This window comes from Grammomys surdaster, unplaced genomic scaffold (assembly GCF_004785775.1).
Source record: "Grammomys surdaster isolate TR1022 unplaced genomic scaffold, NIH_TR_1.0 191, whole genome shotgun sequence".
In the NCBI taxonomy this organism is placed as follows: Eukaryota; Metazoa; Chordata; class Mammalia; order Rodentia; family Muridae; genus Grammomys; species Grammomys surdaster.
The window spans coordinates 7921513-7949322 of NW_021604636.1; the positions used below are offsets into that span (position 1 = coordinate 7921513).

Genomic DNA, 27810 nt, shown 5'->3' on the forward strand with positions numbered 1-27810 from the left:
GGCTGTACGGCTCTACCATGTTGTTGTCCAATGATATGAGCATATGTTACCTTTAATACAGACTCCTTTATACTTTCTTTTCTGGGAGCATCAAGCTATCACAATTTTATGATGTCATCTAACTAGCCTACTGCATATGTCTATTTTACATGAAGGAAATGCTTCACATAGTAACAGATATGTAGACTCCCACTAAGGGATGCCATTAAACTTCAATGAAAATAATGAATTCACACTGAGTAAACTGATAACAACTACTTTTCATAGTAGTAGCCAATGGAGACTTCTGTTGGTGAGTTGTGCTTCTGTACAAGGACAGTAACTAATAAATGTTGTCTGTAGTAGGCTATTTGGATGGAGGTCTTCCAGTTCTCTACCAAAGGGCATAAGTCAACTGTGATATCCTTATATAATGGAATGATACCTGTCCATAGAAATGAGCTTACTGGTATACTCAGTCGCGTGCGCTGACTTTTTGTTTTAATCAAAGGAAGCCAGATACCATAGCACACGATACAAGACGCTACTGAATAAGGAAGCAGAGTGAATGGTGCTAACGGGGATCTGAGCAGTAACGGCCCACAGCACAAGGGCTGCACTGAGGATTACTTGAAAATTATAAGGAAAAACTTTCAAGAACATCGAAATATTTTAAACTCTCTTTTCTTCTTTGTCCTTTTGACTCAGGGTCTTACTCTCTAGCTCATGCTGGGTTAAACTCAAGACAATCCTCTCCCCACCCCACCCCTAAAGTTTATAGAGCCCAGAGTCACATGGATTGAGAAGGCTCCAAGCATTAATTTTCCAGTCTACTTCAAAGGGCCATTTCATTTCATACCTATACATACTCACAAATAACACACATGCAAATGAATATCTGGTGTAGTCCTAGTAAGTTATAGGAATCACCATAGTTGCTGAAGCTACAAATGCTGATTAAGACGTGGCCCTAAACACAGGGCCCCATATGCCCTTCGTAGCAATGGCACAAGCTAGCATTTATCCAGTTTACATGCATCTGGCCCCGTCATTTGCCATTACTGCTCCCCCTGAGGCAAGTACTACTGAATATCGTGGGATACAGACAAGGAGCTGGATTTGGTATGTAGGTAGAAGTCAGAGAAACATGTGTTCCTCACTAAAGGAACTAGACAGTAAACACAAGTTTTGAAGTGGGGGAAAAAAGTCTTTGCCTGGCAGCCAGATGATCCAAGAATTCTCCAGAACTCACACAGTGCTCAGTAGCTACGCCAGTCTGCCTGTACCCTAGCCTCAGAACGGGGAGACGGGACCCCCACAGAAAGCTGGCTAGCAGACTCACCATTTCTGTGAGAGCCTGAGCAAGGTGAACGGGCCACTGAAGAGGGTTCTCAACATAAACCCGAGGCCCCTGCATGCACCCCACATCTATGTGCTCCCACACACATGTAGGCACACATACACATGGTATGTGCGCCATATATACAGACAAAAAAAGAAAAGCATCGCAGGAATCAGAGTCATATTACTTAGGCTGAGGCCCTAGGCACTTCTTCAGTCACTGTTACTTTGGAAATCAGCTGAGTGTTCAGAGCACAGTTCCCTCATCTGTGAAGTAACAGAGGTCAAATCTCTGCCTGCCTTAGAGAAGGGCTCTGGAAGTTAGGTATGACGGTGTGTAGTTAGTAACAATCACCTGTGAAAAATGAGCCTTTCCAAGGAGGAACATTTTCTGTAATAGCTTCCCTTTCCTAAACTCAACTGTGTTAAACATTTATGATTTAAAAAAAAATCTATGTAAAGCCTATTGTGCCTATTGTATACGGCTGAACTGTAACTGACAGTGTGCTACAAGTGAGGCTTAATCCTTTCTGATGACTCACATTTACAGCAGACATTTTTTTCTCTTTAAGTGGTACAGTGATGGTTAAGATTTTCTGACATACCCGAGAACCAGGAGGGCCAGACAGCAAAGAGTAGCTTCCAGCAGGAGCAGGGCAATGGTTGGCATCAGCATCACTGACTTGTGTTTGGCAGAAATGTACCCTGGGAAGACTGCTTCCAGTTCCCATGCTAGCCAGGCGACATCACTGCCAGGGTTTGCTTCATCACAACCTAAGCCTTGGCTTTTGTTTTTAGCTATGGTTCTGTATTTGATGTTCCACAAACTACTACAAAACTGAGGATAACAACACAAGAACGAAGTCCTTGAGATGAGACAATACCCAAGGAATCCCATCGCTACCTGGCTTTTTGCTTAGAAATGGTATAGCATTTTCTGTCCCATAATGCAAGAGACTGAGGCTAAAAGAGTACAGGATGGCTTTGTTGTGTTGGATTAGGAGTGAAGTGAGGACTGGACATTCAAAAGGGACTGGTTGGTCTAGAGTAACGATTGTGTGGCAGAGCTGAACACACAATAGGTGCCTTTGGACTCCAGACTTGTTGGAGTACAGATGTGAGTCTCTCAGAATTTAAGTCAGAAGCCCACAAAGGTTTATGAGAGCTAGGGCCAAGCCACAGAATAAGGTCGATTGATATTCTAGGGCCTAGAACACATCTGAAATAGAATTCTCCAAGAGCAAAACCAGTGTTGGCTGTGTCAACAGGATCTACTATAAGACACTTAGCATTGTAGCAAGAACACATCGAATCCAGGTTTCCTCATTTACAACAACCAGCAGATAATCAAAAACCATGAAATGCTGTGACAAAAAGCAACAGTACAAACAACACCAAAGTGTTCCTGATCTTGGACTTTTTAGAGGAAGAATATAAAATTGTTCCAGTTGTGTCAAAGACAAAAAAAAAAAAAAAAAAAAAAAAAGCTGGGTGGTGGAGGAGGAGCCCCAAGATCCCAGCAGATGCAGGGCTCTTTCTTTCTAGGGCAGTCTGTGAGTTTCAGTGTTTCAGTGAGACCCTGTTACAAAAGCCAACCACACCAAAGAGAAGGCCATGATGTAGTAAGTGAGTGGACAGGGGCATGAAAACTACAGAAAAAGAACCAGGGTGATATGTAAAAAAAGAAACAAAAGAAGAGAAAAAGAAAACAGAAAGTATCTGAAATTAAAAAAAAAAAAGCAGAGCCAAACACATATGAGGTTATAGTAAAAGGTGTGGTATGTGTGAAGACAGCGCTAGGCATGGTATGTGTGAAGACAGCACTAGACGCTATCCAGCCAGAGGGAGCTTGCTCACTCTCAGGATCACAGGATGGCTTTAATACATGTGACTAGAATCCCGGAAGGAGAAGAGAGGGTGGAGGGCAGCAAAGAATTTAAAGAAATAAAAGCTGATTTTTTTTCTAATTTTGGCAAATCTGTCAACGTACATTCAAAGAGTCTGAGGATCTCGATCTGGTCAGATGCAGAGCCCCACACTTAAGCTCGTCATAGTAGAAACTGCCGAGAGCGGAGGGGAACAAACAAAGGCAGCCGAGAGAGAGTGGATGACAGAACAAGAAGGGTACAATAATGTCTCATTTCTCACCAAAAAACAACAGATGTCTGAAGACAATGAATAACACCTTTTAAAGTACTGAAAGAAAAAAAAATTCACACTTATAAATCCTGAATTTTATATGTAGCAAAAATATCCTGAAAATCAAGACAAAACCATTTAAGATAAACTGAGGCTTAAAGAACTCAAACCAAATTCTTTAAGCTGCTGGAGGTGAGGCAGATGGAGACCTGGGTTTATAGGAAGATCTTTAGTGGGAAGGGTGGATATTTTAAAATATTTGCTTTTATTTCTTTTCATTTCTTCCAAAGTGACCTCTTTTCAGTAATAACACTATACTATGGGTGTTCAAATGCATATGACAGGGACACAAAGACCAGGATATAAAAAGGGCCAGCTGGAGGAAGAGGTCAGCACTGAAGGGGTGCCATCTTCCATAAGAAATGCTCTCTACTGGGTCTGTGCAGAGAAACAATTTGTACAACTGATAACTTTTATTTCCAAGCAGAGACCCTTTGGCTTGTTTGTTTTTAAGTCACAGCTGGGCCTGGTGGCATGTATCTGTAATCCCAGCAGGAAGATAAGAGACTGAAGTAGGAAAATCATGACACCTCGGCCAGCCTGAGCTACATAGCCACAGCCTGTCTCAAAAGACTAAAAACCAATGAAACTATGAAAAACAAACAACAACTCCCCCAACACCCCCCACCCCCGAAACCTAAAAACAAAATCCTTACAGATTTTCTTCTTTGTAGTAAACATTAGCAATTTCCAGTCTCACAGAGAATTTGTCAGGCTAATTATGTAGTAAGAACAGTAGCGTTTGAGGATAATGAAAACGTTACCGTGGTTATTTTCATAGCTGAGGAATAGCAGTTGTCATGAGCCTCTGATTCTGACTTGAGTACTCAGTCTTCATTCATCGAGATTACAGGTCAGCTACAGTAAACGTACCTGCCACCGTAGAATGACCGTCTGCTCATCTTACAAACAGCACTGAGGGAAGCTGCACGCAATCAGAGCTTGCCGCAACGGTTTATGCGTTAGACTCTGACACTACCATAGCACAAACAGCAAAGTGTATTACCATCCGCGAAACTTTCCTTTCCAGTGAGTCAGTTCACAGAGGTCAAAGCTGAGGCCTTCAGAGCGCATCTTCAACTGGAACTCCAATCACTCTTCCCAGTTCCTACAGGCAGCTATTACTATCTTCAAGGTGTAGCTAGGGTATCAAATTACCCTCAATTATGAATACTTTGGGGGAATTTTGTATGTGTTGGGTACCACAGAGTTTTGTCATTCTGAAGATTTTAGAAAATTAAATAAGATTTTTTTCTGACAATAATATATAAGGTGCTATACTAAAAAAAAAAAAAAAAATCTCTATTATAAAATAAAAAGCCCTTATCATAGCCCAAAGTAGCAAACCAGGACTACAAAACCAAAATGTATGCCTAGGTCTGGAGGCAAACTCATGCCGAGGCTTCAGTGAGTCAGCGGCCTCCCACCCATCTGAAGCACCTTTACTTATTCAGTGACCAGAACCTCACTAATTCTAGTTCAGTCATTAGAATAAGTTGGTAGGTTGTTAAATTCAAATGGATAATTATAGCGACTTCCCAGTGAGACAATTGTGGGCGGAGAGTGAATGAAATCTTGTTAATAATCTATGCCTTAAAATAACACCAAAGTTGTTCAAAACTTAGTAATGATTCTGTTCTTTCAGAAACAAAAAGTCTTTTAGTTTTGAAGCATATTTTCTGAATGTTTGAAATGACTTTCATTAAAGAGGAGGCCAATTTTTAAGACTCAATCAAGTACCAAGTGGCTTGTGTTTAGCTAGGTTGCCAAACAAAATAAAACAAGAATACATACATTCCTACTATCTGTCAAATAGTTTTTGTTTGTGAGATAAAAATTTCTTGTATGTCATCTTCTAAATGGTGCAAAGCTTCTTAAAAGGACCTTATTGCTAAAAGCTCTACCTCTCACTGACTAACTCAATTGGAAATGTACACTCATCTTTTTAGATTTAGGATTAATTAATATATGAACTTTCTGAGTCAGACAGGTAAAGGGGTGTGTGTGTGTGTGTGTGTGTGTGATCCTTCTCAGTCTTTTGTCTAATTCACACAGGCCCTCCCAGGTAGCCACCGGAGTGAAATACCTACATGAAAAATGCTACACACATTCCCACAGATCTGTGTGTTCTCTAAGCTGTAATTAAAGTACAAAAAGAAGCAATCAGCTTTAAAAAATGAAGTCTGCCTCAATGACCTATGCAGGTAGAAGTAGCAGAGATAAGGAATTACTGATCCTACCAGACTTGACAGGTTAAGAAGACAAAACGGTGGAAGTGGTTAGTGTGACACGGTGTGTACTGCAGTGTCCCTCTGGCACTTGCCTGGGGTCCTTCTGAATGCTGTCTATTGATGGGGACCTCGTGGCACCGTCCTCAGCTGGCCCTGTGTGCTGCAGCCTGTTGTAACTGCACTCTTGGAGTCGGTACTGTACTGGCCTGTAGGGCTCCGCGTAGGTAGCTGCTGTGTTCAGAGCATAGTTATTTCTTTGGTATGTAAGGGTGCTTCGCTGGCTGGATGTCCTTTGTAGATTTCCAATACCTACTGCAAAGTCAACGTTTTGGGAAAGATTAGTATGTTCTCCACAGAGTCACACTTTTCAAACATACAATATATATTTTTTTACTTTTAAACAGGATTAAGCATTTGGCAATTGCATTGGCTGTTTATTTTTAGATTTCATAAACCTAGCTTAAGAACTAAAAGAGGTACCAAGAAAAGAAAGCCAACAAAGCTGAGTCTACTTATGGGCTTGGCTACAGTAAGATTTAGAAAATTAAAACCTTAGTAAAATTATAAGAAATTAATCTCAGAAATAAATATCATTTCATAATTGTAATTTAGTGATAAAAAACAAGCTTTTACTGAAATTTATAATTAACCCTTCAAATTTTTCAGTATTTCTTTGATATATACCTTACTTCTATATCTACAGGTCTTGATAATATTGGAAAAAAAACTGTCACAAGAAAGACAGATTTTAATTCTATGGCTTTTTCCAGAAATTATTAAATGATATGATGTACAAAGCAGTTGTATGCTGCACTGAACACTTCTGTCCTGATACAGGTGCGTCTCCCACTGCCGTACTCGAGTCTTTCCGAAATCAGCAAGGTCGTTCACCTTTCCTCAGTCCTGTTAGAGGACTTCCTGCTTACAGAGTCAGAACACAGGAACCTTTCTTCACTGAGACCCTTCATTGGGCAGAACTGTCCATCTCTGATAAAGAAACAACAGTCTTCTCTAGAGACACATCTGGGAGGGCTGTCAACTGCTGGCCGGGCTTCAGTGGGCATATTATAAATCTGTAAAATTATGGGTTTCCTGGATGCTGGAAGCTACCTCTGAGACCTCTCAAGCCACCCTGCAGCACCTCTGGCAACTCAAACCACAAACGCTACAGCTTCCAGCTTCAGATTTAGCAGAAGCCATGGCATAAGAAAAAGGGTAAGGATTGGGTATGAGGCTCGCAACCTGTTTTACACACGCTCTGACTGCATTCTGTCCTGGTCTGAGTCTCTCACAGGAAATCCCACACTGAAAAAGAGTGACACACGTGATCTTCACATCCAGGCCTGCTGACAGACAGCAGGTCATCTGGATCATCTCAACATTTGCTTCCGGCAACAAAAATCACAAAGAAATATTTCAGCAAATGGTTGCCTTTCTCTACGTGATACAAGTCTAATCTGAGGGAATCCTATTTATAGCTTTACAAATCTATCCCTAAGTTAACAGCACAATCACTATCTTCATTGATTGGATTAACTATTTTAAAAAATTTTACCCCTAAGTACGTGCTAAATGAACTTCTATTTTACTGTTTAGTGATTTGCTGTCGCAGATGCTTATCTGACAATTAAATGTGCAGCATGGTTTTCTTCTAATGGAGAAACCAATCTTAATAAAATCTCACTCCTGTTGGGCCAAGAGAATCAGGAAACCAGGACACAGGGCCCACCTGAGCCTGTGCGGTACAGTGCTGTCTGTGATCCTTGGAGTTCCACGGTCCCGTGGTTTGGGCTGCGGTACACTGGACTGTAGTAGGTCCTCCCTTCATAGATAGGAGTGATGTGCAAGTCAGGAGACACAGCTGAGCGGAGGTCTTGCCCAAGCTGACTATGCTGACTGGCATAGGAACTCCGTAAGCCTAGAAATAGGAACACAGCACCATCAACAATTGAGAAAATCATGGAGAGCTTAAAAATCATACATCCCAATTCAAGTTTAGTCAACAGGACAAGTGTTAGACTTGAAGATAAAAACTGCTCAAGTTTGACAGGAAGGAAGGCCTGGTATGAAAGGGATTCTATATGCTGTGTGTTTTTAAAAAGAAACTTTCTTTGTAGCAAGAAAGAAGTAGACTTCCTAATAAAAAATCATTAAGTTTAATTTGCTAATAAAATTCATTCTCCAGCTATGAGTTACTTTCTGACGGTGACCAAATAGAGCGTGCCTCCTTCTCTGTGATTACCATTTAAAGATCAAAGCATGGAGCACAGCATAGATGACATCTTGGTTAGGGATGGACCAAGTGTTTCCATGAGACTGTGGTGCACGGTGACCTCATCCTCAGCTTAGTGTGTAAGTATAGCCTATGTTTGTACACAAACAAACAGGCTGACACACCGCTTGCCGTATCTTGCATGAGTGGCTGAGCACAGCTGTCCTGGCAGTGCTATGGTCCCTCTTCTGTTGCCTGCAGACCTGTTCCACTTCAGCAAAACCACTCAGCATACAGAGTCATTTCATAACTAGAAATTTCTCTGAGCTCAAATCCAGGTTCACTGTAAATGCTTCATAAGGATTTGCTAAATCAGAAAAAGTTTACAAAAGTTTCATACATTCTAGATGCCACAAGATAAAAAATATATTAATTTTATTCTCAAAATGTTAAAAATATAATTAAAAAAGCAAAGTAGCAAGAAATACAATGAAGAAACAGTGTTATGTCAAGCATAAAAATTTCTTATATATTATGAAAATTATAGAAGGCCTAAGTCTGTGTTTTATGATAAAATAGATGATAAACATACACTCTTCACCAGAGCTGTAACTTAGTGATGGCCCCAGGTAGAGCATCTTACCCACCAGACTGGCCCACAGGAAGTGCCGGTGACGGGAAAGGGAGCCTGCACACTCAAGTTACAGGCCACAAGATACAAGTGCATGAAGCCTTCTTGGAGACAACATGACAGTCTCTCTCGAGGCAAAAGTATGCAGATACTCTGATGTAGCAAGTCAGCTTTGACAAACAGATTCCACAGGAAACGCTATACGCATTTATATGAGAGTGTGGCTCTGGCGGCTAAAAATGATAAGCAGACAAACGTCTAGTAGCATGGAAGCAAGCAAATAAATCTTAATACAGAAAAAAGGAGACCTGTACATCCTTCAGAGAGAGCGCACGCTCTCAGACGCACTGTGATATGTGTGACAGGAGCTCCCCTGTGCAGAAGAAAATGCAGCACAACACACATGCACATTCATGTGTCACACACATGTGACGGCACTGGAAGATGTGACTGGTGTGGGTCGAGCAGGAGCTGGAGACTTCTGCTCTTCATTTCAACTTTTCCTTATAGGTTCAAATTTCTCCATTCTGTACATACCGTGTTTTGTAAAACTCCTTCTAGCAATGCATAGGATCGAGCCCAGGGCTTTGCACATGACTAGGCACACTCTACCACCGTCTCACATCCCAGGCCCCATGCTTGAGATTTTTTTGGAAGAAAAATTACTCTTACTAAAAAGAATAGTCATTATGGAAAGTAGAGAATTGTTTATGAAAATCTCCCAAAGGGGTCAGATGGAATGTCAGGAACCTGGGGTCTTTCTAATTTAATCCAAATGGCATTTAAAAGAAATTCATAAGGGCTTTGTGCATTTCCCATCAGGGTGTCTATCAAGACAGCAGGGTATGAGATTCATATTTTAGCATACACGACTACAGCATTACTCAAGACAAATTCAAACAGGTAGTCTACTACCACAGTTTAATATATCATGACAGTGTATGGGGGTGTAAGCCTAGATGTTCAAAACCCTGCTTTAGAAAACAGTACTAACAGGAGCTTAGGGTTACAATCAATTCTTTTAAAATACAGCACACACACACACATGCACGCACGCACACACACACACTATCACACTTTATGTCCCTATTTTGAGGGAAAATTAGATGCCTTACAGGAGTTCTGTGTATGAATTACATGCTTGAAAAATACGCACCCGAAGTTTACAATATAACTTTTCAGAGAAGACCTCTAGGTCTTTCCCCAGTGACCACCATTTCCACACAGGCACAGGGAGGACTCACTCCCTGGCTTTATATGGTGCTGTCACCTGTCCTCACCTGTCAGGCTGTCTGGCCGTGGTGGAACCATCCTCTCATAAATGTCATACTGCTGCTGTCCAAATTGGTCCATGTCATGAACAGTCCTTTGCAGTGAAGGTCCCAGGTGCTGTGGTACGGCAGTCATCCCAGAGCGTTTCGGGGATGATGACCCCACTTGGCCTTGGGATGGGGAAGCTACTCGAGTCTGGGCATCAGTCAGGGTCAGTGGGGACCCCACCCTGGTGGTGGTCTGGTACTGAGGGGCTGGTCCGTTGGGATTGGAGGTCTGTCGAGAGGTGACAGACCCGACCCGGCGCACGGCTGTTGGGGAGGCGGGTCTCTGTGAGTATGGAGAGGCGGCCCGCTGCGCAGGGAGCGTGCTGGAGGAGTAAGCACTGGGGTTCAGAGGTCTGGAGTCCGTCACTGATGGAGAGCCAAATCCACTACCCAGAGAAGTTCTCAGTGACCCCCTTGAAGGAGACACGCCTGTGCTGGTAACATAAGAAGGAGACTGTGCTCTAGATGGAACTGAACTAACTCTTCGCATGGCCCGATTGGCTACTGATGGCTGATGAGAGGGGAGAAAAGAGAATGGGTTTATCCAGGGTTTTTTGTCCATTGTCATTACAGAAATAAAAACGCGCATAGCTCACACAGAACGTGACCTCACTATTGCAGGCATTTGAGTTTCTTCTCTGCATTAAGCTTTAGAGAAGGATCTTAGCTTTTGCTTCACTTTTTAATTTTTTTTATTTTTGGAGATTTAATTTGAATACTACGACCAGTCAGTAGAAGTTCTGAAGACACTTAATAGCCCTTCTTTTGGTCTTTACGTCTTTGCTTGTTGCCTCTGCATCTTCTGACACATGAAATGTTTTACTCCAAGGGTTACACATGACTTGTGAGCACAAGGGGCCCTAAGGCCATGTGCTTGTATCATTTTCTGCAAGTCAAACTGTGGCCAAGGCAGTGCATTTTGTATAAAACAAAAACTATATCTATTTCATCTCTCAGCCTAAATGTAGCTGAGAGTATTTATTTATGGATGGCTGGGTTTTATGAGTTTGCTGGGTTAACTTGCGGGTCGTATTTTTTCCAGTGTCTAATGCAAGAATGTCTGGATAGTGCCTGGGTCCAGCTCTCCCCTGATAATTTAGTTCAAGGAGGAGCCTGGCCTGACACGTGTCCTAGCCAAATCCTTTTCCTCTACATTCTTTTTACCTCGGCTGATCTATGAGCTCTTGGCTTTAGTTAGCTGTTGGATTTAGAGACATGAGTGAGACACCCGAGAGTCTGTTCCAGGAGAAGGAATGCTCTAATCTTTGTTGGCTTTCTTGGTCTTAGCCAGCTGGAAAAGACCAGAATGGAAAATGAACATTTCTGCTATGGGCTAGGAAACTGTAGGCTTCCACAAACACAATGAGTACCAAGTACCTTTCTTGATGCTGTGCAAATAATGAGAGAATTGGGCTGGAGAAGTGGCTGCAGGAACGGGCAGGGGCAAAGGCAGGCAGGCTGAGGATGAGCACACACCTTAGGACTTGGCTGCCAGGCCCTGCTGTGTTCATGTTAGAGTGCTTGTGGAGTCTGGCTGCCAAGCACCTCTGCCTCCTTTGAGTTGGGACGGTGAGGAAGGAAGCAGGGATTTCTGTAGCCCCATGTGTCACAGAGAATGTGTGATTTGCCTGCAAGGGTCGCAAGTGACCTGGCTGCTGAAATGTCTCAAGTGGGCTCGGCACTGACACTTTGGGACGGTAGTGATGGCACTAAGGGGGTGTGGGGAGGGAAGAACGTGGTGACTCAACAAGGCAAAACAACAGGCCTTTAAAAAGGAGTATACATTTGGAGAGTTCGAACGTGTGCTTGGTGCTATCGGTGCTCGCCCTGACAAATGGAACGATATTCAGCTTATGGCTAGATACTATGCTGTCTAAACTACATGTATATTTGCTCACAGAAACCTACTTCTTTCAGCTTTAGGGACAACAGTCAACTTAGTATTACTTTATTACTTTTATTAGCTTCTACTTTTTAAGAACATGATCATGACCGAGGATAAAATTGTTGCTAAGGCAATTATCAAGGGTGAGATTAGAGAGCAGCTGGAGTCGGGAGGCACCCACACAGATGAACATCTAGAGGTGTTCGGTGCAGAGTGCCTGAAACGTCACTACACACCTCTACCAGCCAACAAGTCCACGCGTGGATAATGTACAGGCTGGAAGCACAGCCTCAGGTAGCTGGCTGCAAGGCTAAGAGATTTCTCTTTAAGCTTAAAAGTCATACACTTAACTTTTCCTAAGCTGATGAGCAGAAAAGCCCACAACTGTATCAGCATTTCGCTGTAGTGTTGGGAAGCTGGCTCTCAGTATATCCTACAGCGTTTTCTGAGTAGCGTTTGAGGAACGTAGTATCCTTTCAACTTTTCTGGTCAGTTTGCTCCAGTTCAGCCACTAAAGGATTTCCATGGTACCTGGACAGAGACCTTGCCTCACTTGCTCCTATGGCTCTTTATCCTGACATCGTCTGGTGAGGTGATGTGAGTTAAGTAGCAACAAAGAAGCAATGGAATATTAAAAACATGCATGCAATATTATATTTTTGCCTATCAACTTTGTCCTAACTTTACAGAGTGGCTATACCTTCTTACAATAGCTCTATAAGCATGAGTATCCGGGAAGAGAAACACACTTTCAGTGAATAATTTTAAGGAAGGTGAAAACTTTTGCTTAGAGGAGACTAGGTTCCATCTCATGGAGGTAGAGATTGGTTTTCTGGTGGAGGCCACTCTGCAGCATATTTTAACGCCAGCATTGCTAAGGACTAGGAGCCCCTCAGGGACTATGTCATTTCATGCAAGCCTCACGCTCCTTCAGGACTGCTCACATCAAATTTCTGGTTTGCAGAAGAACTACTCTACTGCATCTAGGAACTTATAAAAATTCATTAGTCAGAGTAAGTTAATTCAAACAAACATAATTCCAGGCTTTATGCTTAAAATATTGTCCATCCTGCAACTCAAACAGTATGCAGTGAGTTTGAGCAAAGGTTTTCATTCTATAAGTCATACACGCTAGCCTTGCTTTTGGTAAGCAATATTTATAGCAGTTATGTAACTAAGAGGGCATTTCTAGATGTCTGACTTACCTGAACCAGTGTTTGTCCTTCAGCTCTCGAATTCCTCACCACATGGTTACTTGTTGACCCTGTGAATGGATGCTGTCTGCTGTCAGCCTTGTTCACGGTCTGGCTGTTGTGGAAATGCCCTGCTTCTTGGTACCCACTGTCAGAGTAAGAGTTCATCTGTGTTGAACTTCTTGAGTTTCCCAACGATCCTGCAAGAACAAGACAGTGGAAACACTTTTATTATGTACTTCTGAGGCTCAATTTCAAATGTAAAACCATAAGAAAATCTAGTGTTTAAAACAGAATACAACAGACCCTCACTTTCATGGAGAGATGTCTGTTCTGGTGAGTAGAGGGTCCCTTGCTCTGGCTCTGTCCTGATGAGATAGTTGTTGGGATGAACAGTGTCAGAAACTCTAGGTTTGCTTACACCTGTATTTGGCACATCTGTAAGAAAATAAGTTTATAGTTTAATTTAACAACATTACAGAAGAACTTGTTAAAAGGCACAGATATTTTTCTAATAGGATCCTGAAATCCACAGGTTACTCGAAGGCTCTGGCCACCTTAATAGTATAGTTATTTTGATTCTAATCCAATTAATTTTATCCAGAGTCAATGTGTTGCCCACACTCAGTTTACTATTATACTTTGTTTTATAAACATTGCTTGTTCTGGTTCGATGTCCCAAGTTAACTTGCGTATTATATTATGTCAAAATCTACAAATACATTTTGTTTCCCCTTGGGAACCCCAATTCTTGCAACTACCTCCAAATATATTCATAGGTAGAATAAGAATGATGGCCACATATTAAGGGGGCAGTATAGATCCCAAACTTTTAGAACAAGAACTGAGAATACTTATGATAAAAAGCTTAGTGATAAAGCCTAGAAGGTAAGATGGGCTTATGTAACAGCTCCTGTTGCTTACAGTCAAAGGAAGTCTACAGAGTGTTCAGAATCACAAGTAATAGAGGTATCAGCATCTTACCTGTTTGTCTTTTTAATTTTACCCAAAGGAACACATACAAGTCTAACCTGACCACTGTTTCTCCTAATCGACCCGTCTCTCAAAACTTGCTTTATTTTTAGATTTTATTTTCATTTGTCACCTTGAACTTAAATAAATGACAATCATCACGACTCAAACAAGTCAGCTGCTTCTCCATTCTAACCGGTTTCTTATGCTGTCCTTAGGTGATACACCTCATGCTGACCTTTGTGTATCACTCAAGTACCCTCTTTTCTCCCATATCTAAAACATACGCTTCTCCATGTTTGGGTTATCATCATTGGAAGTCCTTTTTCAGATTTAACCTTTATGCACTTAACACACATGTTCAGGACTGCTTCACGTTCAAATACTATAGCTAAGTCTGAGTCACATTCTGAACTCAAAATACAGCTGTAAAGATTTCAAGAAGACTAGGCCTTCTTCCCAACTTTCCATCCTTTTTTCCTAGAGGTCTGTTATATACTTCACTATGAGTAGTCATACGGTCTCTAGCTAGTAAAGCATGAAAACCCAAGGATGCAGATGTTTGTCTCATTTGCGCTGTTAGCTCTCCAGTGCCTTGTACTCAATGGGGGTTCAATAAATATTTGTTGAGCAAACATTTTGAGTAATAATAGCAGCTTTTCTTTACTGGGTAACAATCTATACCTAGCACTGTGATATAGATAAAGTTGGGCAATGCACAGCAGAGTGAAGCTTTTAGGCAGCACTAACTAGTAGCTGAGCTGGTCTGGAGGCCCATGTGAGTAGAGGAGAGAGCTGGAGAATCCTAGTGCATTCTGAGCCTTTAACTTGATGTCAGACTAGCTGCAGGAAGAGATGCTGACATTCCTCACAGGGGTTCCTAACAACCTGTCTTCTGATCCATCATTTGACAGTACATTTCTAGGTGGTAGAATTCTGTGACAGCTCTGAATTCTCACGTCTGGAATTTTAATGTAAGATTTCAGTTATGTGTGACTTCTCTGGTAGAACATTACCTGAGTCACTGCCAGCCAGGTAACAGTGAAATGACCTGTTTCATTTGTAAATCTTCTACTAGGAGTTTCTAGAGCTCTGCAAAAGTTATACAGCAATTCCCGAAGGAGTCTGTTAAGCCTTCGTTAGCACACAGAGAGTATGCTGGCCAGAAGAATCACAGCAAATCACAACAGCCAGGAGCTGCAAGGGGCATTCACCCAGGCAGAGAATACTGGGCAGACAGGCAAAGGGCTTCATACACACACACATGCATGCATGCACGCATGCACGCACGTGTACACACACACACACACACACACACACAATTAGATCTTTAAAAATAGAAAAGCAAACAGACAATATTACTCTAAAAGCAACATTAGCTAGGTGCTCTTGAAGTCTAATCACCTGACTGTTTCTTCTAGTTCTCAATTCCGTGCCCTGAGAACCAGAGTGCAGCAGAGGGTAGCTGTAAGAGGGTAACTGGAGCGCACATTGCCACGCAAAGAGAGGTAAGTAGCCAGGTGTAGAGAGGAAAGGGGTTTTGTGTTCCATCTCTAAGCAAACATGCCAGGTAGAGTTGTGACAACTTGATAAAAAGATCTATTTAATATGCACTATATAAATCAATCAACCTTTCTACTATGTAGAGCTCCTCAGTCACGTTTCTTCCTGTGGAGCTCAGCAGTAAGTATCTGTTAAGACAAAAAGTGCTGAACCATCTTCGGCTTCACTACAAGACAGCTAAGTGGCTTTCAAACATAGTCTTACTATTGTTTTTGTGCTTCTTTGAATATTTATTAATTTATTATACATACATAGATACACAAATGCATGTATATGCAACCGCAATGTACTAGATAACCAGAACACCCATTTCTCAATTAGCTGGCAAAGAGTTCCTGACTATAGACTAGTGAGTGTTGTATTTATCAATTGTATATTACTTATGCATTCTTACTTTGAGATCCTTTACAACGTAGCTTATTTGAAATGAAAGAAGGAGCTATTCCAATTCAGAGAAACCCAAGGCATACAGTGCAGGATGAACTATCTCCTGACCAGTGCTGTAATCTAAAATGACACAGTTAGCATGCTTTGATTTTATTTGGTCAGGGCAAGAAATCAAAACGTTTCAGTGACAAACAGCATGTGAGTGCTACTTTGAACAGCATTCTGAAGAACATATTACTCAAAAGACATCATGACATGTTTCTCAGGCACCAGGAATACATGTCATTTTCAAATATTGGTTAGCATCTTCTAAGAAAGTGTGCATCTAAGAATAGAGCCTGAACATTCTTTAAGGAACAATGAAATCTCCATCTGTGCCTAAGAATAAGAGATTACTGAAATCATGGTCTGTCCTGCCTGTCACATTTCATCTAAATGCTCTAATTAAAAAAGAAAAACAAAAAAACAGATGATCAATTAAAAAAAAAGAAAGTTGCATCTATCAAAAATATTATTGGGTTATGGATAATAATTCTGTAGTGCTATGAAAAACTGACCTCTTATCTACCTCAGGAAGTTCTAGTTAAAGATGCAATACAAAATGGATTATTTTATCTTTTTCACAATACACAATTCCAAATGAAAAATGTGTAAAATGTTTGCTTAGAGAAAGTCTTCACTAAAGAATCTGAAGTCATTAAAATGGCTCTGCTTTGTTAGGCCACATGTCATGCTGTTAGATTGTGTGAGGCGAGGGAGGTCGGCACTGTGTAAATCACCATGGAAACAGGAACCGAGAGCTCAGTGGAGGCTTTGGCATCTACAGCGCTGTAAGGAGTCTTTCACAGCCCAGTACCCTGGAACCTCGGGCGGGGTTCTCCTCGCTGTTCTGTCTTCCAAGTTAGTATGGGGTTTAGGAGATGGCAGTTTCTAACAGTTCATTTAGTCTCTGTGTCCCATGAACTTAGGAATATGGCAACCTTTCCAATGAGCCCTGAAGCAAGTGTCTCAGGCCTCCTATGCTTAGGAACACAGCTCCAGGATAAATTCTGGAAGAGGATCTGGTACTAAACGCTTTCTCCTACTTAGTACTTTGTGGTATAATGTGTATCCCTATAGCAGACTACCAGGAAGAGGAAAGAAGATCACTGGAAAAAATTTTGGAGTCGAAGTTTGAAACAGGGTGACAATATAAACAAGAAACATGGAAATGTTCCCTGGCACATGGAAAAGAGGCCAGCTGATAGTTTAAGAATATTAAAGATACATATGAGTTTGCTGACTCAACTAAAAGTTACAATGTACGTATAAATCCCTTTCAAGGCTGGATTTTTAATCGAAGTACAGACTTGAGAGAAAGGGCTGAAGTCCATGTTTCTTGAAATTATTTCTAGTCTGGTTCTCTTGACTTTGTTAAAGCACTAATGAATATTTATATTAGCTCTTAAATATTCATGATAGCTCTGAAATTTTGCTCTTCTAGAAAATGTTATATGAAAATCTCTGGAAAATGGAAAATCATTGACAAAGTACCATTGATGAAGTTCACTTTAAATTGCTCTGAAGATCACTTAGCAGGCCCTGAAGTTCACTCTAAAAGCTTGTCTGTGTGTGTCCCATTTTGTGGCCAAAGTAACTTTCTGTCTGGACATTGATACAATGATGCTTTGATTTCTACAATGATCCCTCACCCACCTCTACCCCAAATTATACTTCCACCCAACACCGAAGAGATGCCTCATGACAGATACTTTAAACCCTGATTTTCATCCTAGAACATGAAACCATTAACACAATTTCATGGAAAAAATAGGGGTTTCATTTCCATAAATAACCACTCCAAAATGAGTGTTTGTTAGCTATTTTTAGTCTGTGCAGAAATGAAAGCACAGGTGTCATACCTGTCAGAAGAATGCATGCTTTGTTACTATAAAAGGAAGCCAGCAAAAGCAAAAAGAAATATAAAGCAGGAAATGAATAGAGCAGATACAAAGTTTAACAGCTAGGTACTCTGAATTAGCCATGGGCCTTGGATTCACATTGGGAAAGTTGAATTAAAAATTAAGGAGCTAGCTGTGGCAATGCAGAATCTGAGGAAAGGACCAGCACAAGTTTGAGGACAGGTTGGCTGTGAAAAAGCAGATAAGATTATCCCCACAAAAGTCAAAAAAGTTAAAGTTAAAGGATTCATGACAATGGAAAAAGTTACTAACCTATAGGGAAATACAGCCAAGCACTTGAAGTCACTCTCAGATATTTTTGCAGACATATTTTATTTCTTGTAGAGAAAAATGCTATCAAATATAGAAATGAGTATATCAAGAGGCTGGAGAGATGGCTCAGTTATTATGCGGACTGGCTGCTCTTACTGGAGTCCCTTTCTGGCTTCTAGCATCTACCAGGAGGTTCGCTATCACCTGCAAATCCAGCTCCAGGTCTGATGCTCCAGGTCTTCTGGCTCCCTATATGGGCACTTGCATTCACTTGTATACACATACAATTAACCAAAATGTCTTAAAGAAATGGGAGTATCTGAAATTGGAAAATACAAAGATGCCATAGACTTCTTATGAAAGGAAGGCATGGTGTACTTGGTAAGGAAGGCAGGAGGATCAGTGTAAGGTTATCCTTAGCAACACAGGGAGTTCAAGGCCAGCTTTGGCTATTGAGCCCCTTTCTCCACAAATAGAACAAACCAAACCAAACCGAACTGAACCGAACCAAACCAAACCAACACCCCTGTCTCCACATGAAGCTATAAAGAATGACACTCCCTAGCAAAGAACATAAACAACTCTTTGAAATGAAGCCTTTCTCCTTTTTACCTGGTGCTCTGTACAGATAACATCTCCAAGGTAAAGCCAAGTGTGGACAAGAGGGAAATGGGGCTTAGAGGTGGTAGCCCCAAACAACAATCACAAATCCAGGAATGAAGGCTTTGTGCACAGAGGTAGAGGGGAAGAGGAAAGGAGTCTTCAAACTTGATCATTTCTATTACATTTTAGACAGTTAATAGATGATTGCTTCAGATCACAGAAGTAGGAGAAAGTGTAAGCGTCCATATTAAAGATAAAATATTAAACAGTACAGCCAGATGCTAATCTTTCCACCCTGCACTAGCTCTGGTTAAGCTTTGGGGATCACTCAACTGACACAGAAGTGACTCAGAAAAAGCCAGATGTATGTCTACTGAAGTAAAATTCTAGTATTCTTATTTGGTGGTGGACCAAGTACAGACAATAATAATCATAGTTCTAAAGCAGAAAGTCTGATTTTTATGTCTATACAGGTGTCACTTGGTGCCCAGCATCCCAGTGGGGAATGGTTCCAGGATCCTCAGATACAGGAACCCCTGGGTGCTTAAGACATGCATGCATTTCTTTTTCTTTCTCGCACGTGCGTGCGTGCATGTGTGTGTGTGTGTGTGTGTGTGTGTGTGTGTGTGTAAGGGAGTCTCATACAGCAGTCCTTTTATATAAAATGAAGGCAGTTCCATCTACAAGTTCCCCATACACTTTATGTCCAGACTTCTTATCATAACCAATAAGATATAAATGTACACAAATACTCATACTAACTTAATTAGAGAACGACAAGCTGGAGTCCTCGGACACAACCATCGCAGCCTAACGTCGCGCACCTGAACATCAGCATCTTCTCAGATGCTTTCTATTTGCAATGGTTGGATCTGTGGTACTGAGGGAGGACAGTACGAGCAATTTTGTTTAATAAAGGTTCATTAAAAAAATCTCAACTATATAGAAAGTACAAGTTAGATAATCCCTACTTGCTGGACAACCCATGTCATTTGCTTCCTAATTTCTTTCAATGACTTGTCGGTGAGAAGACCCTGTACAGCATGGCCAACCTTTTCTGCCTTTCACCCAGTTCACTCGCATGTGTCACTTTAACCCCGATGTTTCAAACCATTTATATAAAGAATTTACATTTAAGTCTATTAATGTTCATACTTCTTAGTATCTTCCATTTATCTTTTTCCTTTCTTTGCTACAGTATCTCTTATACCCAATCATTCATCTCCAAATACTTCCAAATGTACCTCTATAAAACCAGGATATTATACAACCATTATTACTTTAATGTCACATTATGACTTCACATTCAAGTTTTCCTGATGTTTCAAAGTGTTTGTTTAGCTGTCTTGTAGCTGTCAGCCCAAAATATGACTCTGTGTTTAATGCAACTGTTACTTAAGCCCCTCAGTGCAGACATGAATGACCAGTGCTAACTTTGTCTCACTGAGAAAAAAAAAAAAAAGACAAAAAAAAAACCCAAAACAAAAACACAGCAATAACTGTGCTTCATGATCTGAAGATTATGGGTGCCTTGTTCCAAGCCCAAATTTAAATTTAGTACAGAGCTTAAAAGTCCCACCGAGGATCTAACGGTAGAGAGAAGACCGGGGACTTCCGGGGTGAGGGCTGGAACACTAATCCCAATGATTTTTGTAAAGAAGGTTGCTTTCTGCTTGTTTTGGTAGAGGCTACCACATTAATATGGAAGAAAAAAGTATGTCTGATCCTTTTGAGCCATATATGAATCCAGTGGAAAGCAGAACTGTCGGGACACATTACAATAATTCAATTATTCCAAGGTCATGATGCTTTTCAGTCTATGTAAGAACTAATCAAATAACAACTGTCAGAGTGTGTTGAAATCTCCATGGAATGTTATGATTTACCAATATTTAACAATGAGTCTTTAAATGATTTATTCTGTTTAATGTGTCTATAAAGCTAATAGAATGGACTAATTTAGAACAAATGACTTTTAAAAATCTTATTTAAAAACATCTTACTGAAAAATTAAATATGCATCAAGATTCCCATTAATTAAAATAACTCTGCTAATACAGAGCACACGGAGTTGGGAAGTCCCGTTGGCATCCACAGTGGTGGAGACCATCAAGCATTTTTAAGTGTAGACAGGCTCTCCTGCCCTGACAGCCCCAGTTCTGGAAGTCTATCTGACAGAGGTACTTGGATATGGCATGGAGATTTTTCATCAGTTGGAGTGAAAAGCTGAAAGGAAAAAAAGATATCATTCAACTCTTAAAAAGACAAAAGGATGTCTTTATATCCTTACATAGAAACACATGATTTTACCAGGTTGAGAAAAAGAAAAAAAAAAGGAAGGAGGGAAAGAAGAAAGGAAGGAAAAAAGTAAGGAAGGGAGGGGAAGAGGACACAGGACAACATGGATGTATTGTAATTTATGTGGAGGAAACTAAATTCACATCCGTGCTTGTTTAGAGACACAGTGCAGAAGAGTATCTGGCACGAAGCACACCATCTATGAATCCTCTGTGTAGGCTGATGGAGGAGGCGTGGCTGTGGTATGAACGGTGTAGGAATGAAGCACATTTTGCTTTACTACAGATGTTTCTAGACTTTTACATTCTTACGAACCAGAAGCATGTTTTACTTTTGCAACAGAAAGTTAGAAAGGCAAGAAGCAGCTTGGCATGGCGGTGTGCTTGTGAGCTCAAGTCCAGGCAACACAACAAGACTGCTACCAACAAACACACAGAAAAAGAACCTAGGGCAGAAAGCTGCCTTCTGTGTCTCTGTGGCTAAGTCAGGCCCATAAAACCTGGACTCCATAGTTAGTTTTAAAAGAAACTCTTACCCTCCTGGCATTCACAAGAGAAATAGGAAGTGCAGAAATGTGTTAAGCTCTGTCATTTGTACAACTGATAGCCATAATAAATCATAACATCGAGGCCTCCAATAACACAGTAGTCATTTTACACACCAGTGCGCATCTAATTGTCTGCTTGATACTATGTACAATACAGCAGGCTTCCTCTTGGCTGCTTTCATGAGGTCTCCACATTTCTACTGAGGCATAGCATGCTCCCATTTCAGCTCATGTCTTAGCTCATGATGATCTGAAGGGTTTTTTTTTTTTTTGTGTGTTGCAAATTACTTGTTCCAGTTGGAGAAAAGAAAAAAAAAAAGAAAAACCGTCTTAAGCCTCCTCTCTCATTTATCTTCAGTTTTTATGTCTGGGGGCTTAAGCTCACTCTGGTAGCAGACTTTGTATCTAGTTATACATTTGAGAAACAAAAATCTTTATATAAACAAAATGGAGAACCTACCTTTATAGTCTTAAACTTGGCAGAATACATTACTTTCTAATGTCACACAGGGCAGAGAGAGGTGGACAACGTCCATAAACCATGACATTTCAATACACTAAATGAAGGTAAATACTTGCTTTAAAATTTCTATTACGATCATTTCCTGTCCCTTCCACATTTATTGTCCAATATCAAAAGTCCTAACTATACAGCCTCATTTTCTCCCTATTCATCTGAATCTGCTGGGCACGTGCAAATGCCCCGTGGGTCCACTTCAAGCTCTCCCATTTCATTGCACTGTGTCTTTGCTAACTTGTTCTTTGAGAAGCTCTAATTTTTTTGGCCTCTTGAATTTCTTCCTTTGAGTACCAATGCCTCATCCCTTACTTAATCTTCATTAATCTTTTCAATGTTTCTTTCTAGGAACCATGTTAGTGTTAACGACAATGGGCCTGGCCAGGCCTGGTGGTTCAGGCCTGTAATCCCGGTTACTTGGAAGCCTGAAGAAGGAGGATCCCAAGTTCAAGGCCTCTCCAGGCTACAGACAGACATGACTGAGAAATGCTGATCCCTTGTCTCAAAATAAAAGTAAAAGGGGGTGGGAACGTAGTTTATGGTGGGAACGTAGTTTATGGTAGGAACGTAGTTTATGGTGGGAACGTAGTTTATGGTGGGAACGTAGTTTATGGTGGGAACGTAGTTTATGGTGGGAACGTAGTTTATGGTAGGAATGCAGTTTATGGGAGGTGGTAGAGATCGTCTTACATGCATAAGGCACAGTTTCACATATATTAAAAAAAAATCCTTCTACCCATAAGCAAGAACAGTAAAACAATGGGTTTTATCGACTGTGTGGTGTGTGGGATAGACCCATGTGTTTCAGCTCTTCAACTTGGGAGCTTTCTCTAATCCAGTTTTCTGAGGTTCTGCACCGCTCCCTCCACCTCACATACAGAATTTCTTAAATTGACAACTTTTCAGCTTGTAGTGAGTTTTTTTTTCCTCCTGGAACAGAAAAACTGTGAAATTGTCACCTGTAGCAACTTACAATTCACAAGCTATGGCCAGGGCATGTAAGCAGCAACCAGTGATCACTGATAAAAGAACAGATCTTGGTTCCACAAGCTTCTTTCTGACGGCCAGACACGGTTACATTTTATATTAAAAAAACAAAACAAAAGAAAACAAAACAAAACAACAATAACAAAAAAAGCTGCATCCAAATGCTTCTTTGCACACAGTGTGTGAGAGTCTACGTACCCACGTCTGCAGGCTCGTCCCCTTTGCCCTTTATTTTTTCAGTACATGTTCTGTGGGATTCTGATGTTATTCTCTACTTCATTATACACGATCTTAAAAGTTGCCTCCAGTTTTGAAGGATCACAAGTGACTGTACAAACACATGACATGGTAAGGGGTCTGTGAAGATGATGAATGATGAACGTGATACCCTCATCCAAGAGAGAGAGGCAGCATGGGAGGACGCTGCCTCTGAACTGTCAAGAGCAGAACGCAGGTTACTAGAAATGTCAGGCTAAGGAAAATACAGAGCAGAGACACAAACAGTAAACTTTCCTCCCCTACAAGACAAAAAGAAGTGCACCAGTGCTTCAAAAAGTGAAACTGTGACATCAGGTAGAAATGCAGAGGAATGAAGAAGAGGGTGGACAGACAGGCGGCACAGAGCCGAGGGAACCCAGTGCTTCAGAGCAGCGTGGTAAGTGGTAGAGACCCATCCATAGGATGCAAAGGGTTTGGTAACTGCCATCTCTTCCTCATCCTTTGGGAAGAGTCTCTTTCCAAAAAGCCTGCCATTCTCAGTTCAGGGTAAATATCACCCACCAACCATCCACCAACCACCAAGGCAAACCAGACTTCCTGTGCTGAATTACAGAGGAATAGAAATCTCTGAGCTCAGTGCATCCCAAGTTCTTCCTTAGATGCTGCAGTAAGTTGGCTATTTAAAAACAAAACTCAACAGCTGGGCTCAGTTTTGGCATTTCAGCAGAAGGTAGCATCTTCCACACTGTGCCTTGCTAACAATTCACCTTCTTGCTGGAAGGCTTTTAAAGGGATGAACTTTTCAAAGCATTTGTAAAACTTTAAAGGAGGAAAAAAAAGAAAGAAAGAAAGAAAAGAAACCAAAGAAATTGTCTGCAAGTAAATGCAAAATAACAACTGTGGCAGACCTTCAGCCTCAGTCCTTCTATGAAGCCCTTTCTTACACAGGAGACAAGGTAAAGAATGGAGGCGTCTGTGGTCGAGACCAAGCCAAAAACACAGCACACTGAAGCCCTTGGAAGTATTTTTCAGTGTTAAAGCCACCCCTGCTCATTTTGGGCAGGATTTTCAGAGTGTGTTCTTTCTGTTCTTCTACACACAGAGAACCAATACAATACACTTTACAGTAAAAAGAACATCAAAACCATCATTTTATTCCAATTATTAACTTACAGTCAAACTTGGAAAAGGGCCTCTATTATTTGCTAGAAAAAGGAGCATAAAAGGAATCAGATTTTACTTTTATTCATAAAATCAGTTTCCAATTTTCCTGCCCTTGTAGCCAAAGAGTACTCTCATAGCCGTAGTTTAGGTGCCATAGGCACAGGTAAGAATCAGGCAAGCATCAGAAAAACACAATTAATGCTATGAAAGGAGAAAGAACAACTACTGCCATTTGTGGCTCTTAGATCTGAAAGTGAGGCCTGCCCTGAAAAGCCATGACTACAGGAGAATAAGAGTAAGAGGTAAGTGGTGAGTAAGAGGTAAGTGGTAAGTAAAAGGTAAGAGGCTACGGTGCTCTAAGAAACATAAGGGTCCAGTTGTGGTGAGGGCAGCGGAATTGCTACAGTTGTATCTCCCTGAGCTGGGGGAGATACGTGGGCAGCATTTAATTGCTATGTGTTTAAGTTAAGTATATTTAATGCTTACAAATGCATATATTTTATGTATTCTTATATATTTCACATATAATGTAATGATTGCACTGTCTACTGGGGTGACAAAAGTTAAAAATAAACACACACACACACCCCTGTAAAAAAACCATCAAGCACATCAATGGATATTTGCTACTTGCCGATGACAGGAATCTGATGATGGGGATCAGAGTGTGGGGATAAGGGAGGAAGGGTCAAGGAGGTCCTAGACACCGCATTTCCCACTGTCCATCTTCATCTGTCTGTACCATGCACCACAAACACAGGAACTCCAACGTCTGTCTGGTGCTGGTAGCTAAAGCCCTGACTGCCCTCTCTAGCTCGAGAAGCTAGGCAGCAGCTGCTGGGTGGGCAAGAACGGCAGAGACAGGTACCAGCCCATCTCAGCTTCAGACGGTATTTCTGCCATAGGATGCTGCTTCCTGGTTCCAACAAATGTGAAAAAATTCCCACCCAATCTCTGCCTACTCCAAGACTCTGACAGAGTCAAGCACCTTGTCACCCCCAGCCCTTGGAACAGAGGCAGGCATTCAGGATCATCCGCGTCTAGGGTGCTCTGCCTCCCAGAGGTTCCCAATTCTACTTTCCCAACCCACAGGTTCTCTGCCTCAAATTCCCTGTATTTACCTAGCTGGCGTGGGTTCTGCTTCCCCAGCCAAAATCTGATGGAGAGACGTAGCTGTCACTGCTGGACCATAAGTAATTCTTACCCCATCACACAGCACCCTCCAATAGGAAAGAAAAAGTTCTGACACCAAGGGTAATTTTATTTTCCAGATACAAATGATATTATGGAGAAACTGTAAGTGGCTCTAATCTCATATACTTGGAAGGAGGGAAAGCAACTTGGTCACATACATCGAGGACCTTAATACCATAGGTACACCTTACAAGCTTTTCTTTTCCCAAAATTCCAGTAGATACATCTTTATATAGTTATGTTATCACGGTCATTTAGAGCAAAAATCAGAAAAATTATAATGTTGAATAATACATATACAAGCAAGAATCTCCTCTCAGGCATCTTCCTGCCAGTTACAATAGTTATAATCTCTGTTCCAATTCTCCATTAAATCTGAGTGTCTGAAGAGGGCGAGGCTTCTGCTCTAGATACTGGAAACCATGTGCTACATATATTCAAGGTCTCAAGAAATCCTTATTATGTAACACTAAAGATGAATTCATAGAGGAATTTCATACTCAATTATAGATACTAAGCATCTAGGGAGACAGAGGCCAGCCTGGTCTACATAGAGAGTTCCAGGGTAGCCAGGGATACACAGTGAGACCCTGTCTTAAGACACAAACAAACAAACAAACAAACAGCCAGAAAATGTAATCAAGTTTACTTAAAAGGCAACTAAGCGTAATATGCAGAATACTGAGATGAGATTAATTATAAGTAATTATTTTATATTTCTCTATATTGTAAAAATAACCGATGGGTATGTGTAGAACACATTTAAAATTGAGGGGTTTTATTTTTCTAATAATAAAAAAGACAGGGAGGCAGATCGTAAGACTAAGGATAAGCTCTGCCATTCATCACTGCCTGAAGAAGAAAGGAAAGAAGATGCTGGCCATCACTGAAGTGCAAAGGGAAAATTAGGAGATACTACACCGCATGTGCTAAGACAGCTATAGTACACCACCACAAGAGTGGGAAGGGATGTGGAAGCCCTCATGCTTTATTGGTAGAAATGTTACAAAGGCACAGCCAATCTGGAAACCATTCCACCGACGGTTTTAAGGGCTAAACTCTGAGTTACAAGCTGACCGGGTGTTTCTGTTCTTAGTTATACATATAGGTAAAAATACATATGCAGAAGTTTTCATAAACATTCAGAGCAGTAGCTAAAAGGAGAAACAAGTGCCTAACAACTGGTGAATGGATAAAGAAATGTTCTCCAGTATCTCAAGGGAATACTATTTATCAGTAAGAAGGATGAAGTGCCGACACATAGGGTGAACCTTGAAAACACAATGTTCAGTGAAAGAAGTCTACCATGAAGGTGCATGTGTTGTACAAACCCAGTAACTGGAATGTCTGGAACAGTCAAATTCACAAGTTTATAAAGAAAGACAATGTGGCTGCTTAAGATTAGTAGTTTCGGGTAGAAAATGGTACTGACTTATACAATGTATGTGGCACCTTTACAGGTAATGATGATGTTCTGAAATGGATGGTGGTGACATGGGCACAACTCTGTATATTTTAACAAAATTGAAGTCTGCAGTTTAAATGTATACATTGTAGTGCATGTGAGTAATATCTCGATGAGGTTATTATATCAAGAAGACAGAAAGCTACAAGGGAAAGAGTATGGTCAGAGTCACATCATACATGATAAATCTGCAATAAAGAAAATTCCATGAGTTGAGTATGGTGAATCCCAGCGTGAAGGGGCTGAGCCAGGCCAGGCTGGGATATGACTCAGTAGAGTTCCAGGACAGCCTGGGATGCACAGATAGACTCTGGCCTAAAAAAGAAAAAAAAAAAGTGGAAGAGGTATGGGAGGAAAAGGAGAAAAAGGAGGAGAGGATATGGGAAGAAGATGAGGAGGAGGAAGAGGTGTGAGAGGAAGAAGGAAGTTGGGCAGCAATGGCAGCTGGCAAGGCAAGATTTACAATCCTGCTGATGCCCTGTTAGACTATCAAGAGTGCCTAACCTTTTGACATAGCAACATGACACTGTCATCTACCAAGGTCATGATCAAGAGCATGCAGCTAAGTTAGGAGGGAGGGAGGGAGGGATAGAGGGAAGGATAGAGGGAGGGATAGAGGGAGGGGGAGGGGGAGGGAGAAAGAGAGAGAGAGAGAGAGAGAGAGAGAGAGAGAGAGAGAGAGAGAGAGAGA

At 41.1% G+C, this 27810-nt stretch overlaps 1 protein-coding gene across 16 annotated transcripts in view; it reads right to left on the reverse strand.

The window, feature by feature from the left end:
* Positions 1-27810, reverse strand: part of Pkp4 (plakophilin 4) — a 206894-nt gene that overhangs the window by 34851 nt on the left and 144233 nt on the right. For 7 of the 16 annotated variants that reach the window (XM_028769324.1, XM_028769323.1, XM_028769316.1 and 4 more), the window contains 5 exons: positions 13297-13428; positions 13003-13190; positions 9874-10423; positions 7480-7668; positions 5843-6062 (listed from right to left, as the gene is read on the reverse strand). In XM_028769324.1, the coding sequence (XP_028625157.1) occupies positions 5843-6062; positions 7480-7668; positions 9874-10423; positions 13003-13190; positions 13297-13428 (1279 nt within the window). The remainder of the gene's footprint in view (positions 1-5842; positions 6063-7479; positions 7669-9873; positions 10424-13002; positions 13191-13296; positions 13429-27810) is intronic. The other 9 variants (XM_028769318.1, XM_028769317.1, XM_028769325.1 and 6 more) reach the window with 6 other exon arrangements.